This window comes from Callithrix jacchus, chromosome 17 (genome assembly GCF_049354715.1).
Source record: "Callithrix jacchus isolate 240 chromosome 17, calJac240_pri, whole genome shotgun sequence".
Lineage (NCBI taxonomy): Eukaryota > Metazoa > Chordata > Mammalia > Primates > Cebidae > Callithrix > Callithrix jacchus.
In genome coordinates, this window is record NC_133518.1 from 41,932,714 (window position 1) to 41,950,084 (window position 17,371).

The 17,371-nt window shown below is 36.5% G+C and overlaps 1 protein-coding gene across 3 annotated transcripts in view; it reads right to left on the minus strand.

The window, feature by feature from the left end:
* The window catches only part of PLS1 (plastin 1), a 114,981-nt gene that overhangs the window by 32,331 nt on the left and 65,279 nt on the right, over positions 1-17,371 (minus strand). For all 3 annotated transcript variants that reach the window (XM_003735048.5, XM_054247177.2, XM_002759524.6), the window contains 5 exons: positions 11,339-11,444; positions 5,899-6,062; positions 4,347-4,476; positions 2,392-2,524; positions 549-630 (listed from right to left, as the gene is read on the minus strand). In XM_003735048.5, coding sequence (XP_003735096.3) covers positions 549-630; positions 2,392-2,524; positions 4,347-4,476; positions 5,899-6,062; positions 11,339-11,408 — 579 coding nt within the window. In that variant the 5' untranslated portion in view covers positions 11,409-11,444. The remainder of the gene's footprint in view (positions 1-548; positions 631-2,391; positions 2,525-4,346; positions 4,477-5,898; positions 6,063-11,338; positions 11,445-17,371) is intronic.

A 17,371-nucleotide genomic window follows, 5' to 3' on the forward strand; every position in this document is an offset into this window, starting at 1 on the left:
TTTGGGAGGCTGAGGCAGGAGAATTGCTTGAACCCAGGAGGCGGAGTCTGCAGTGAGCCAAGATTGCGCCACTGCACTCCAGCCTGGCAACAGATTGAGACTCCATCTCAAAAAACAAACAAACAAACAAAAACAAAATAAACAGTTTTGGCCAGGCATGGTGGCTCACGCCAAAATCCCAACACTTTGGGAGGCTGAAGGGGGAGGATCACATGAGGCCATGAGTTCAAGACCAGGCTGAACAACATAGCAAGACCCCATCTCCACAAAAACTAAAAAATTATCCAGGCAAAGTGGCACATGCTTATAACCCTAACAACTCAGGAAGCTAAGGCTGGAGGATCACTTGATCCCGGGAGTTTGAGGTTCAGTGAGCTATACTGGGGTGCATAGCAAGACCCCCATCTCTTAAAAAAAAAAAAACAGTTTCTATAAGATAACAACATTACATTAAGTCAAAGGTTTTATCTGAGTCCAAGCATTCATTAATGAAGGTCTTACATTACTTAGCATAGTAACATGATTACAAGCAAAGGACAAATACTTACAGAAATTGTGAAAGGCGTGAGCTTTTTCTTATTGATGGCTCTTTCATCAATTGTATCTGGTTCAGATAAGTTGATCATTTTGCTAACGAGAAAATGAGGATAATTTAATACTATAAGAATCTTTTAAGTTTATTATTGCCTACAGCCAAAATAAATTTTGAAAAGTAATAACAATTCATTACTTTAAAATATTAAACAGTAAGCCAGGCATGGTGGTAGCATGAGCATGTAGTCTCAGCTACTTGGGAGGCTGAGCCCAAGAGTTTGAGGCCAGTCTGAGCAAAACAAAGAGACCTCATCTCAAAAATAATAATAACTAATTAAACTATAATTAATGCCAGGAACTTAATTCTTAAAATCCAAGAAATATTCCCATTCTTAAAACAAATCCATCACTCACTGCAATAGTAATCTTAGCATTTCTCCCAATTTTTTAATCACCCTGAATTTTCTTTCCTTTTTTTTTTTTTTTTTTTTTTTTTTTTTTTGAGATGGAGTCTAGTGCTGTCATTCAGGCTGGAGTGCAGTGGTGCAATCTCAGCTCTCTGCAACCTCCACCTCCTAGGTTCAAGTGATACTCCTGCCTCAGCCTCCCGAGTGGCTGGGATACAGGTGTGTGCCACCTCTCAGTTAATTTTTGTATTTTTAGTAGAGATGGGGTTTCACCATGTTTTCCAGGCTGGTCTCAAACTCCTAACCTCAAGTGATCCTCCTGCCTCAGACTCCCAAAGTGCTGAGATTACAGACGTGAGCCACCGTGCCCAGCCATCACCCTGAATTTTGTATATGTTAGTTTTGTTATTATTTTACTTAATAATCATCAGTATCCAGCAGCCTAAAACATAAAGAAATTCTCTAAGAAGCTAAGTTTCCTAAAGTAGTATGAACACCATTAAACTTACTGTTGTTGCAGAAAGATATGAAGCCAGAGATTTCATCTAAGACTTCAATGTTTAGCTACTTCCAGAGAAATTCATATAAATTTTGTCTCTATATTTTAGAATTTTACTTTTTAAAACAAGAATAGGAAAATATCAATTTGATTCATAACAGGAATTTTTCTGAGAGTTAAAGGTAAGAATTGTAGGTGGAGGTCAAGGTATATTTTATATTTAATGTTCTAAAATGTAATATACTTATGGGTAAGGTTTTCTTTTCCTTTTTAAGTGAAAACATCAAAAAAAGACTGAAGGAAATGTGTCAGGGTGTTAATAAGTTATTTATGGATGGTAAGGATATTTGTGATGGTTATTTTCTACTTCATAAGTCTTCTGTACTTTTTATAAACTACAGAAAAGACCTCTGCTTTGTCTAAAGAAGTATACTGTGACTGTGGTACACACAACAACCACCAAGACATTTCCTGATGGAGTTTACAATACAGTGAGCAAAAACAGAATGCAAAGAGCCAAGGATAACACAAGGCTGAATCAAACATTTTCATTTAGGTACGAATAAGGAATATCTTCCCTTTGCATCTCCTCATGCTCATGTTCCAGTCAACAATCCCTACTCTCTTGCTGAAAAATGTAAAGAGAAACCCTGTGAATATTTAAAACTGCATCAGATGAATAACTCAAAAGATTATTGGCAATTATTATGGTAATACATGTAAAAGGTAACAGAAAAACAAGGGATTGTATTTGAAAAAAAAATTCGGAAAATTTCCAGTAGATATACAGTAGTACTTCAGTAGTTCATTTTTTATGCAATATTAATTCTTCAAGCCCTTAGTAGCTACTGATTCCAAAAGACAATGGATTGGCTGAATTGCAGTTTTTATGGAATGCTCATCAATGGAATCAGCAAGAACACAGCTTCCTTAACCAGAAATTCAACTCACCAAAGAAGGATGCCATCTGCAAGTGACTTGAAAAGACTATCATCATTGGGATTCATGGGTATAAGATGCTTACAGTCAGGGTCATTCTCCAGGGCTTTGTTTATCCAGTTAACAAAAGCCACTTTTTCTTCCTCTGAAAGGAGAAAATCTTGGTAGGCAAATCTCATTTCACAAACTTTATTGCACTACAAAAACATACATAGCTATTGCACTACAAAACCATACTTGTTAATTTCTGCTCAAATATAATAATTGACTATTATTAAAAATCTACTAAAACACAAAAGGGTTTAAGAAGAAAGGGGACTGGGCCTGGGGGCACACGCCTGTATTTCCAGCACTTTGGGAGGTCATGGCTGGCAGATCACTTGAGGTCAGGAGTTCGAGACCAGCCTGGGCAACATGGAGAAACCCCATCTATATTGAAAATACAAAAATTAGCCGGGCATAATGGTACACTCCTGTAGTCCCAGCTACTCAGGAGGCTGAGGCTTGAGAATCGCTTGAACCAGGAGGTGGAGGTTGCAGTGAGCAGAGATTGTGCCACTGCACTCCAGCCTAAGCCATAAAGAGAGATCCTTTCTAGAAAAAAAGAGAGAGAGAGAGAAAGAGAGAGAGAGAGAGAGAGCGAAGAGACGAGATGAAATGAGACAAGACGAGAAGAAAGGGGAATTCATTCCACTTTTCCACCTGATATATTAGGAGAGATGAAGGTATACATCTTAAATGAACAAAATATATATTTGGTTTGATTTGAAAATATTTCTAATTATGTATTGCTTCTGAAAGCTAATGAATCAGAAGCAGACCACCAGAGGTCAAATATGTATATGTATATAAATAAGAAAAAAAAATGCAAGAAACAAATACCATGGCAATAAATCCCATCCTCCCCCAAAAAATTGAGAGCTGTGATTTTTAGCTTACAATAGAAATACTGAATTCAGTCAAGAGGTATTGAAATAAAGAAAACAGCCCAATTTCTATGGAATTTTTACTATTAAAAAATTGACAAAAATCACTGGGTGCTGTGGCTCATTCCTGTAATCCCCGCACTTTGGGAGGCTGAGGTGGGCAGATCACTTGAGGTCAGGAGTTTGAGACCAGCCTCGCCAACATGGTGAAACCCCATCTCTACTAAAAAAAAATAATAATACAAAAATTAGCCAGGCCTGGTGGCAGGCGCCTGTAATCCCAGCTACTCTGGAGGCTGAGGCAGGGATAATTGCTTGAACCTGGGAGATGGAGGTTGCAGTGAGCCAAGATCATGCCACTGCCCTCCAGTCTGGGTGATGGAGCCAGACTCCATCTCAAAAAACAAACAAACAAACAAAAAAATGGACACAAATCTAGATACCAGAACTATACTTGGCCAGCACTATTCTTGGCCATCTTCATCATCAACTTCTCAACACATGGCTTCTAGTATGGGTACATTGATCTTTAGGTAGAAAATTTTGTTTGGTTATGCAGTGAGGAAAATAGGGAAGAATTGAAAGTAAAAACATTCTACAGCTTCATTATTATTATGTAAATATAAAAATAATTTAAGATTATAAATCCTTAAAAGAAATCATCCCCAGTTCCATCAGAGGGTAGCACATAATGAGTTGGCCTTCTCCATTGTTGCCCCAGTTCCTAGAATTATAAACAACTGGAGTATAAAAAACTTCCACTTTGTTGTTTATAATCTTTTTGATGGGGACTGAGCCTGACACACAGTAGGAACTCATTGATTTCAATGATTCTAGGATTTTTCATGTTAACATCTCTGAAACTAAGATGTATTTCAAATTTGATGGCATGTTATACTGTGGTCTGCAGTATTTTTTTCTCCTCAATGGCACATAATATAATGGTATGAATCACAATCAGTGGCATCTTAGAACTGATTAAATATATCACTTAACGCATGAATCAGTGACTAAAAGATCAAATTTGGGGAAGTCATTTACCTGAATAAGAATGCTGTGTGCCCTCACTGGAAATAGATGAAGTTCCTCCAATAGCAGTAATCCCTTCCTTCTTGTTAATTATCTTTCGGAATGTTTTGCTGATATCTTTGCTTTTTAATTCTTGCATTAGCTGGAATGGAACATAAGTCAAATTGAGAATCAAATAATCAATAAAAACCTGACAAGATGAAGAATACTTAAACTTCTTTATTTGATATGACATCAAATTAAATACTAGTCCGTTGTACTTATTGCTTGTATATACAGATAACGTTCATCATTTTACCAATAACACAAAATAGACAAATACTTGAACCCCAATCACTGGAATAAATTTTTTATAACTTAGCTTAAATTGAACACACTGAAATTATTCTTCTTGACTTGCCATCTTTTATACTGAAAATCTAAGAAATAACTAACTACATGCTAAAGATAAAAGAATGCCTTAATGAAGATATTTACCTGCCTGAACATCTCAAATGTAATCATATTACAATAAGTCAGCTCTTAGAGGAAATAACATAGGCTTACAGTTTCCCAATTACTTTCTCACTGGACTCACCAGAGATTGGCAAGACAGAATTCAGTCAGTTCTGCATGCAGCAAAGTGATTGTTGTTATTTTTTTTCATACAAATTTGATCTTGTCACTTCACATTCTATTCTTCCCACTTCATTTGGCTTCCTATTGCTTTTTGGATAAAAACAAAAATTTGACAGGCCCTGTGTGACCTGATTCTGACTTACGTCTCCAGCTACATTCCTTATCCTTACCATCTCAGCTCCAGCCACACAAACTTTCTTTCATTTGCTTGAGAATATTTGCCATCTGTTAAGCCACAGGGCCTCTACACATGCTGTCATGTCTACCTGCCTCCCACATTATTCATTTTCCCACAATCCATTTGTATCCATTTAACCTCTTTCTTCAGAACACATCATGGTCTTCACGCTGTAGGGATACCTCCCCTAAGTCCTTGGGTTATCCAGCCTCACCTCCAAATTCAATTCCTTCTACCACAAACTCTCACAATACCTGTACCACTCTGTCATAGCAATTCTCATAGTTATCTTTTATCAATTTGTGCATTGCAGTCTTCCTCACACATATAAACTCCAAGAAGGCAGAATCGTGTTTCTTTTTACTCATCACATTACTCATAGTGCCTAGCAAAGTTTCTAGGAAGAAAAGAGCTAAAATACCTGCTTAATCAATAGAGAATGCAAAGCCAACTTATATTTCATAAATATTTATTCAATTATATTAATGGTCAATAAGCATTAAACTCTCCTAGTTATTCTAGGGAATGAATTACTATTATCTAAACCTGATTTCCATTCCAACAATTTGAGAATAATTTTTTTCCTTTGTTTTATGAGTTAGTGTGGAAACTATTTCAATAATAATAGTTACTGTCATCATCATCATCATTTTAAAGCAGTCCTTTTTCTGGCCTCTGAAGTTGTATCTAATCAAAGTTAATGATGACATTACTACAATTCTGCTTCAAGAAAGATTATCAGTAGCCTGAAAGGATTAGATTACTTACTGACACAAACTCTTCAAAACTGATTTTGCCATCTTTGTTGCTGTCAGCAACTGATAGAATTTTCTCCACAATCTCTCGCACCTTGTAGCCAGGCAGAGGAAGGCTTGCTTCCTTAAACAGGTCTTGAAGTTCATAGTCACTGACATACCCACTATTATCAATATCTGTAAAGATATATCATCAAATAGGTTTTGTAATCTTTGTTGAAGATGTACACTAAGAAGGCCTTTTGGGAGGACTCATAGGCATGCAGATAGAGCCTTCCACATTTGTTTCACAGGTAACCTTTTTTTCCTGTACCTGAACTGTACAGAATATGCTATATGCTTCATTTTAAAAACTCATATTTAAGCCATGCTTGGTAATCCCAGCTATCTGAGAGGCTAAGGCGAGGGGATTGTGAGAGCCCAGGAGTTCAAGGCTGAAGTAAGCTATGATCACACCACTGCCCTTCAGCTTAGGCAATAGAGTGAGACCCTCTCTTTAAAAAAAAAGAAAAAAGAAACCTTTGTACATATTTAAATTGAGTTTATCCTCATAGATTTAGGGCCACCATATGTATTTTAAGGATACTGTTGCTCTGATAGAAAACCCAGTTTTAGCACATGACTAAGCATCAGAGAAATAAGCATGGTACGGAGCTGGGCATGGTGGCTCACTCCTGTAATCCAGCACTTTGGGAGGCTGAGGGGTGGATCACTTGAGATCAGGAATTTGAGATCAGCCTGGCCAACATGACAAAACCCCACCTCTACTAAAAATATAAAAATTAGCCAGGCATGGTGGCAGGCACCTGTAATCAAAGCTATTCAGGAGGCTAAGGTAGGAGAATCACCTGAACCTGGGAGGTGGAGGTGGCAGTGAGCTGAGATTCCACCACTGCACTCCACCCTGGGCAACAGAGCAAGGCTCTGTCTCAAATGAAAAAATAAATAAATAAAAAGAATAAGCATGGGGAAGTCACATCAGACTTTAACTTCTTGATGGAATTTAGAAAATGAATCTGCTGACCCCACATTCCATATAAAATATGTATGCTGTGTCAAATATACATAAGGCATTTGTGTCCTGTGTTTCACTTGGTGGCAGTTCTGTTTCATCTGTCAATAATTCATTGCTTCTTCCTTATGTATTCATGATACCATTATATATGTTGAATCATGCTTGATGTCATTTGAGATTAGGTGTTCAAGAAATTCACACCTATATTTGGACTTTGGGAAACAGGTTTCCAGGTGTTTTCATGTCATCATGGAGAGATTCCCTTCCCTGGGTTTTCCCTAGAGAACGGGTATCACTTCTTAACTCGGAACAAAGGCGACACAAAACACTTCTGCCCAGAGTTGACAGCAGAGCTTTGCATTGTTTTGTTTGTTGCCTGGATCCGCCTGTATGGGCTCTCTTTACTCATCAGGTAATAACTGCTTTGTTTCCTATATTTCTTGTTCTTCTCAATAAAAGAGCTGCCATACTAACTGAATTAATGGTTAGGATAGAAACTTTTCTTTGGAACTCTCATATGAAAGTTTTAGAATTAATACTCTTCAGAGTGATAGAATATTTCTAAACTAGACCAATAACCAAAATACTGGTGTAATTGCAAAAGTCAGCTAGCAAGCTAAGTTGCTTGATATTGCAATAATATTTCTTTATTTTAATTTAGAGAGAAATATTATTATTATTACATCACCAATTCAGAACTGTTTCCCGTAATTCTGAAACATACACATAGATTACACTGGGTTACTTCTAAACCAGCACTATAGTAGGAAATATTTTTAAATAAACAAGACTGAGGAAGTTATCTGCCTAATAACTATCATGTTAAACTAACAAGAATAGTTAAGAGCTAGGATTCTGCAGATAGATCTGGGGGCTTAAGCTCCCAGCTCCATTCCTAGGCCCTCTGTTGTTTTGGTGTGACATGACAAGAACTAATAGAAACCATTTAATGAACACATATGCTTAGCCAAGCGACTTGTTCAGAACTTGACTTACCTTATCTCATGAAACTCTTACAACTTTTAGGTGGTTACTAATGTCATTCCCATTTTAAAAGTGAAGAAATAAAGGCTTAGGTTAAATAACCATAAACATCACAGTTTGAAAAGAAAACAGGACTTTCTTACAACTCAACAACACAACAAACAACTTGATTCAAAAAACAGGCAAAGGGCTTGAAACGACATTTCTCCAGAAAAGATACACAATTGGCCAATAACAGATATGCTAAATATCACTAGTCATCAGGAAAACACAAATCAAATGAGATACTACTTCCCACCCAGGAGAATGGTTATTGTCCAAGAAACCAGAAAATAAGTATTGGTGAGGATGTGAAGAAAATGGAACCCTGGTACACCACTGGTGGGAATGTAAAATGGTGCTTCCACTATGGAAAACAGTGTGGCAGTTCCTTCAAAAATTACATATGGAATCATCATATGATATAGCAATTCCGCTACTAGATGTACACTCAAAATAATTGAAAGCAGGGAATTGAACGGGTGTTTGCATATCCATGTTCACAACACGATTCACAATAGCCAAAAGGTGGAAGCAACCCAAATGGCAATCAATGGATGAATGGATAAGCAGAATGTACATATATATACACAGTAGCATATTATTCAGCCTTAAAAAGGGAGGAAATTCTGACACATGCTACAATATGGATGAACCTTGAGGACACTGTTAAGTGGAAAAAGCCAGTCACAAGAAGACAAATATTATGTTACTCCACTAATATGAGGTACCTAGAGTAGTCACATTCATACAGAAAGTAGGATGATGGTTACCTGGGGCTGGGGGAGCAGGAAGTGGGGAGTTACTGATTAATGGATATGGAGTTTCAGTTTGGGAAAGGGATGCTAGTGATGAATGTAGAACGATATGAATGTACTAAATGCTAATGAACTATACACTTAAAAATGGTTAAAATGCTAAATTCTGTTATATATATTTTACCACAATTTCAAAAAGAAACAATTTTGAGAAATATTTTAACTCCCCTCTTCTCCCCAGTGGCCCAAAAATAGTCCATCTAATAACATTGGATGGCCATGTCCCTCTGTCTCTGAGAAAAGTCCTGTGCTACAAATTAGCAGAGGGCTTTCTGAGTTCACAGAGTAGCAGTTTATCTTGTAAATAAAGTCAGCAAGTACATAGTCTGCTAATTTTAGTGCTTTGCTCAAACAGAACAAATTATCTTGCTGTCAAAATTATTCCATCAAGGACCTGCTTCTGGATTGGGGTTTTGTACACAGCAGAGCAGCACCCTCACTGAGATCTATTGAAAGTCAGCTCTCAACACAAGGTTTCGTTAAAAAAAAATTGTTCCATCGTTGAACTGTTTATTCAAAATATCATTAAATAAATATTGCAAGATTATATTAGTATGTTCATGAGTCATAAAGATTAAAGTTGGTGGCCGAGCGTGGTGGCTCATGCCTATAATTCTTAGCATTTTGGGAGGCCAAGGCAGGTAGATCACCCAAGGTCAGGAGTTTGAGACCAGCCTGGCCAACATGGCAAAACCCCATCTCTACTAAAAATACAAAAATTAGTTGGGCATAGTGGCAGGCACCTGTAGTCGCAGCTACCCAAGAAGCTGAGGCAGGAGAGTCACTTGAACCTGGGAGGTGGAGGTTGCAATGAGCCAAGATCATGCCATTGCACTCTAGCCTGGGCGACAGAGCAAGACTCCAACTCAAAAAAAAAAAAAAAAAGATTAAAGTGAGTGCGCTAAACAAAGCAAATATATTACTAATTCATTTATTTTACTAAGACCTAGGTAAAATTTTTATTCAAGCTACTAAATTGCATCTATAAAATAATAGAAATACAGGCCAGACATGGTGGTTCATGCCTTTAATCCCAGTACTTTGGGAGGCCTAGACAGGTAGATCATGAGGTCAGGAGTTCATGACCAGCCTGGCCACGATGGTGAAACCCCATCTCTACTAAAAATACAAAAATTAGCTGTGCGTGGTAGCAGACACCTGTTATCCCAGGTACTCGGGAGGCTGAGAAAGAGAACTGCTTGAACCTGGGAGGCAGAGGTTGCAGTGAGCTGAGATCGCACCACTGCACTCCAGCCTGGGCGATAGAGCGAGACTGTCTCAAAAACAAACAAACAAAAAAAACTAAAAAAAAGAAAGTAACAGAAATATCAAATTATGAGACACATTTTTATTACTTCCTGTGTTTCAATGCTTGAAATGAGCAGAACATTTCAACAATTGCCCAATTTTTGTCTTGAAAAGATTCTGGGCATTACATACAATTCTCTATAAAATGTATAATTGTTTTCTGAAAATTGTACCATATTCATACAATGCTCTAATGACAAATACGCCATTCCTAGGGAGAAATGGAAGAGCCCAGAGATTTGTAGAATTTACTTTATTTCGCAACAACGATTTGTAAAACATCAGATTCCTGAGTTTTATGGGTTTTTTTTTTGAGTGCTTTATTTTTTAAACTTTATCTTTTTCTTTGTATTGATCTATAAAACTCATTCTACATTATATTTTATTCACATTAATTTTAGTCATTATTAGGTTTGTGAGAAATCTAAGCACAAGAACAACAGTGATCATTTTCTCCTCCCTGATCTACCATATGACTGTTTTTAATGGAGGGCTGCATTACACTAGAGAAGGAGCTTGATGAGTAAGGGGCAAATGTGGTGGTGTCATTGTCCCACTGTCTATTCACTGTGCTCACCTTTCACTGGGTTCACCTTTCACTTGCATGCATTTGCAGACTAAAGCAAAAAATGCTATTTATATTCTCCTTGTTTACCATGGGTTTCCTAAGAGCAAACTGCAGAAGAATTGAGATCCAGTATGAGGAAAATTTTTGGAAGAAAAATACAAAACTGTCAAAATGATAATGTCATAAAGACAAAACGTTAAATGGCTATAAAAAGCAAAAGAAGAAAAAAATAAGTATATGGCCTTTAAAAACAATACTAAGACTTTCTAAATTATGCATGAGGGAGAAGGAAAATGAGACATATGGCATTTAAACAATACCAAGATTTTAAAAATATTCTGCATGAAGTCAGAAAGTGTTATTTTTAGTGACAAAAATGGCCAGGGTTCATTTTATATGTGAGGAAGTATTTTTACATACTTTTTCCTCTGTAATAAGGATACCATGTTAAGTGTATTCAGTTACATCGTCATTCATTAACCTGGATTATTCTCTGCAAAGAAATGATCAAAGAACTCAAAGTCCAATTCACCTAGAAATTCAAGCCAGTCTTAGCTTATCTTTCAGAAAGAAAGGAGCCAGTGAAACCTAGATAAAAAAAAAAAAGGAATAAATCTGGAGGTAATTGGGTGGTGGTAGATGAAATAAAGGTATTGTTCCATTCCTGAAGTCTGACATCAATCAGACCAGTAATATCGTATTTACTTTTTCTCAAGCATACCTATTTTATTAAATGCTTCTTGTAGTTCTTCAAGTTCCTCCCGAGAAATGGTAGTAGTGCTGTTTTCCATCTTTGGACAGAAAAGACTATCTTCAGCTCTTTGTATCTAGAAAAAGCAATATTATATTTAAAAAAGAACATGAAGCCTTCGGAAATATTTATCTAAGCAATATAAAGTACAGAGGAAGTACATTCTCTAGAAGGAATTATCTATGAGTTCTGGCTGACAAAGAACAAATAGGAGTAGGTCCCCTGGTAACACTCCCTCAGCATAGACCAGCCAAACTATAACTGAGACTCAGTAAGGGGAAGAAACACCTGGTTTTCACACCTTGTGCTTTTACACAGATATTTTTCAAAAGCTGAATTAATTAATATTAATTTCTATTTGCATTTTACTCCACAATTTCAGGAAAATAAGCATTGCATTTCAAGTTTGAGAAAAGTATAGCATTTATAAATATATAACATAAGGACAGAAAGTAAAATTTTTTAAGACATGAATAATGCCCACAAAAAAGGTAAAGTTAGAGTCTGCTTATCTTAAAATGGATTTGTGGTTTTAACACTCAGCTTTACAATATCCAACCATTGCCACACCTCCCACTACCCTGTGTGAGGTCTCTGAGGGTCTGTGGGGTCCTTCTTTTTTGTGGGATGATTGTTGATTGTGGCTCATTGCAGTCCCAAACTCCTAGGCTTAAGTGATCCTCCCACCTCAGCCTCCTGAATAGCTAGGACTATAGGCATTCGCCACTGTACCCAGCTAATATTTTAAGTTTTTTGTAGAGACAGGATCTCACTATGTTGTACAGGCTGGTCTTGAACTCCTAGCCTCAAGTAGTCCTCTTGCCTTGGTTGAGTTGGGCCCTTCTTATTCTGAGTAGGTAAGACAAACCGAAAAGGAAAAAACAATGTGAAACTGGGCTATAAGAAAAGTCACAAGGTGGTGTGTGTTCATTGCAGAAAATAATTGATAACAAATGTCCCAAACAGAAAATTAATATTACTCATAATCCTACTATCCAGAAGCAGCAACAAATATCTTTTCCTCATCTTTATCCTTCGGCCCACTTTCAAAGCACATGTGTACCTTTTCTTGGGGCGAGAACAATATGACCATACTATATTATTTTGTACTAACACATTGCCACTATGTTTTCATGCTGTTCATCAACATAATGCTTAATGGCTACATACTACTATATCGTAACCTATTTGGTAAGTCCCCTCTTGCAGAGTATTTGCACTGCTTCTAATTTTCCTTACAAGTAATGCTTCAATGAACATCCTTGCAGATAAATCTTTGTTCTGCTTCATGTTTCTTTTGTGTGATAAATATCTAAAAGTAGAATTACTTACATTTTTAAGACTTCCAATATCTAGCAATGCAACTCTTATTTATCTTTTTGAGTGAAAGCAAGTTTATTCGGAGAGTAAAGGAATAAGAATGAGATCCAAGATGGCTGATCGCTAACAGCTCAGGATTGTAGCTCCCAGTGAAAGCGCAGAGAACGAGAGGACGCCACACTTTCAGATGAGTTTTCGTCACTCATGGACCAGAAGATTCCCAGTGGAGAAGGCCCACGGGCACCAGCATGACTCTTGTGGCCGGCGCAGCGGTTTCGCCGGCACCTCAGCACGGCAGCTCTTTGTGCAGAATAAATGGGAGGAGATTCCCAGGCAGAAGAGCACCATCAGTCTTATTGCTGCTGTTTTGGCCAGCGCAGTGGGTTGCTCGGATTCCAGCGCTGGGAATCAATAAACTGGGCGTCCACTCAGAAACCCAACTAGAAAGGCGGTAATCGTAAAGACGACAGATGGATCAATTTATAACAAAGGGAAGAAACCAGCCTAAAAAGGCTGAGAATACCCAAAATGAGAACCCCTCTCCCTCTACAGGGGATTACAGTTCCTCATCAGCAACGGAACAAGCCCTGATGGAAAAGGACTGTGTGCCATTAACAGAAGTAGGCTTCAGAAGGTGGATGATAAGAAACTTCTGGGAGTTAAAAGAACTTGTTCTAACCCAATGTAAAGAAACTAAGAACTTTGAAAAAAGGTTTGACGAAATGCTAACAAGAATAGACAATATAGAGAGGAATATAAATGAACTAACGGAGTTGAAAAACACAACACAAAAACTTAGTGAAATATGCATAAGTTGGAATAGCCTAATTGATCAAGCAGAAGAAAGGATATCAGAGGTTGAAGACCTACTTAATGAAATAAAATGAGAAGACAAGAATAGAGAAAAAAGGATAAAAAGGAATGAGCAAAGTCTCCAAGAAATATGGGACTATGTGAAAAGACCTAATATACGTTTGATAGGTGTACCTGAATACGACAAAGAGAATGAATCCAAGCTGGAAAACACTCTTCAGGATATTATTCAGGAAAACTTTCCGAATCTAGCAAAGCAAAACAATATTCAACCCCAGGTAATACAGAGAACACCACAAAGATATTCCTCAAGAAGAGCAACCCCAAGGCACATAATCGTTAGATTCACCAGGGTTGAAATGAAGGAGAAAATACTAAGGGCAGCCAGAGAGAAAGGTGAGGTTACCCACAAAGGGAAGCCTATTAGACTTACAGCAGATCTCTCAGAAGAAACCCTACAAGCCAGAAGGGAGTGGGGGCCGATATTCAACATCCTCAAAGAACAGAACCTTCAGCCCAGAATTTCATATCCTGCCAAACTAAGCTTCACAACTGAAGGAAAAATAAAATCTTTTATGAACAAGCAAGTACTCAGAGATTTTATTACCACCAGGCCTGCTTTACAAGAGCTTCTGAAAGAAGCATTATACATAGAAAAAAAAAAAAAAAACAGTATTAGCCTTTCTAAAAATATACCAAAAAGTAAAGAGCATCAACATAAAGAAGCATTTACATCAACAAATTGATAAAATAGCCAGTAAACATCAAATGTCAGTAACCCTAAATTTCAATCGACTAAATCCCCCAATCAAAAGATACAGCCAAAACCTAACAGTATGCTACATCCAGACCCATTTCACATCCAAAGATACACAAAGACTTCAAACAAAGGGATGGAGAAAGATTTACCCACCAAATGAAGAGCAAAAATAAATAAATAAATAAAAAGCAGGAGTTGCAATTCTCGCATCTGATAAAATAGATTTCAAAGTAACAAAGATATAGTGGTAAAAGGATCAATGCAACAATAAGAGCTAACGATCCTAACACCCAGATGCATAAGATTCATAAAGAGATTTAGACTCAACGAGACAGAAAATTAATAAGGATATCCAGGACTTGAACTCAGATCCAGAACAAGTAAACTCAATAAATATTTATAGAGCTCTCCACTTTAAATACACAAAATATACATTCTCTACCTTAAATACACAAAATATTTATTGGCCATTATTAATACCCATTTTCAGAATAAAGCTACATTCCCGTTCTCTCTCCCTCTTTTTCTTCCTCTTTAAAAAAAAAAAAGAGAGAGAGAGAGAGAAAGTAAAGGAATAAAAAAATGGCTACTCCATAGAGCAGCCACAACTCTTATTTTTAAAATACCTTGGTAGTTTGTCTATTCAGTGTAAAACTAAAGATGAATACAAATGATACTGTATTCCTCATATACACCTAGTTCTATCAGACAGTTAATATGTGCCTCAGGAAATAAGTGAAAGCAAGTGCTTTATAAAAGAAGCTAAGTGGAAAATCCTTCTTTTTTATATACTTTTATATACTTGTATTTATATAGAAGGTTCAATATCATCCCTAATTTTTTAGTGAAGCAGACCAATTTTCAAAATAATTTATTCACTGAAAATTATCACTGATCATTGAAAAATAATATTAAATTGCGTGAAGCCCTCTAAGAATATGGTTCATTTGTGATCTGTACACAAATTTATTCAGGAATTTTGATGTTCTTTCAAAATCACAGATTTCTATCTCTTACAATTTTTATGGATCCTGGTTATAATTACATGTGCAATTAAATCTTTTGGTCTTGTTTTAAATACAGTATTGTCTGCTATTTAATTCTACACTCAAAAAAAAAAGTCTAAAGAGCTCAAGTCAGTAGAAAAAGGAGTAAATGGAAGTCATCTTATGCCCCAGATGCAGTTTCTTACATGTTAGCATTAAATACTCATTTCATTGAATTCTCACTGTTAGAAGGCTTCACTATATTTAAAACTATTATAGGCATACTTACTTTGTGTTTAAAGAGATTAAATCGTTTTTTTAGGACTAGTTAAGCATAATTTCCTGGGTCTACAAAATGCTACTTCTGTCGTGGCTGGCTTTGAATCTCTGAGGTTTCAGTCATCCTGTATATCCTTTCCTGTATTCCAAATGCTTTCTATTCCTTGCCTCAAGTTTTAAAAATAGTGACCCAATTTTAGCATTTGCACTCCACAGAAAGGCTGCAAATTAACAGTATTTGTGTTGACCTTGCATTTGAAACTATGAAAATAAACTTGAGGTTATAGTCTTTGCTCATGCCTCTTCAAATTTATATCACTTGTTAATTACATAAAATATTTTTAGTCTCCTTTAATCAGGCAAAAGCAATATGTATACTTATCAAAAAAAGCAATTTACCCATACAACATTGTTTCCTATCTTTAAAGCTTTGTTTTTATAGCTAATAAGTGTAAAGATGTTGCTTTGAATCCTTTGGCATTGAAGTGAAACAAATAGAAAAATATAAAAGGGTCTTCAAGATACACAGTCAGCTCCTAACTTACAATGATTTGACTTAGAATTTTTCAACTTCAGAATGGTGTGGAAAGTTACACACAATCAGCAGAGAGCAGTATGATACTCTCACCATGCTGGACAGAGGTGGTGAGCCACGGTCAGCCACAGGATCACAAGGGTGAACAACCATTACTCTACATTTACCATGCTGTCAAAGTTTTACCCAACTTTAGGCTACTGTAAGCATTCCAAGCACATTTCAGGAAAGCAAGGCTATGCGATAAGGTTCAGTAGATTAGGTGTACAAAAATGCATTTTTGACTTACGATGGGTTTATTGGAATGGGACTCCTCTGTAAGTTAAGGAGCATCTGTAGTCTCAAAAGAACAAAGCAAGATGCAGAAAAGTAAGTGTGGCAGGGGGAAGGAGACTGATTATATCAGTTGTATGTTTATAAAACGTTTTCTGGAAGGGTACAAAAAAATGGTAACAGTTGTGATTTTCACGTTGTTAGTCTCGTGGTAATTTAGGGTTGTTGCTACTGCCTTTTTTCCTTTCAGGAAAGGAAAGGAAAGAAGGGTTCTAAGAAGGGTTTTAGATTCTGTCAATCATAAAGAACTGCTCTAACTTTGGAAAGCTTTTAAAAGCCTCAAGGAAGAAATTTGAGGGAGGATAAAAGATCAAATCCAATTTTATCTAAATTGAAAAAAGTCTCTTTTAGAATGTGCTTCTTTAACTTTCCAAATATATATTTGGTTTTACACTTGAGGATCAGGCAAGGAAAAAATAGGCTTTAATTGGTGAAAGAAGGTTCCAGTTAGAATGATTATCCTTAAAGAAAAGTGGAAGAGGAACGGATTCTCTAGGAGAAATGGAGAATTGGAGGCAGAGTGGGAAGAGGTTTACTCTTCATGATACGCTTTTTGTATTCCAAAACCAATAACTGAAAAACAAAGGCAATTTTGGTAAAAGATTTTTTTTAATGAAACAAATACTGCTGAAGGTACACATTACTAGATACCGATAAATAATGATAAAATTATATATACAGTACCTATATGGGACCATTTTAAATAACAGCACCTATATCTCTTTACAAAGCAAAATCTATGATTAAAAGATTGAAATAATTTGTAGCTTTGCACAAAGGTACCTTTTCATTTCCCAGCTATTCTATTTTCCTACCTTCTACAGTGGCCCTGTCACTTGAAATTCTGACTTCTCAAGCTAGCCCTGACTTAGGTCAGCCAGCTTTTCCCTTATCCATCCTCCAAAATTTCCTTTTTCCCTTATTCTTCCTCACCTAAAAATATAAAATATAATGGCAAGTCTTTATTGAGGGCTTTC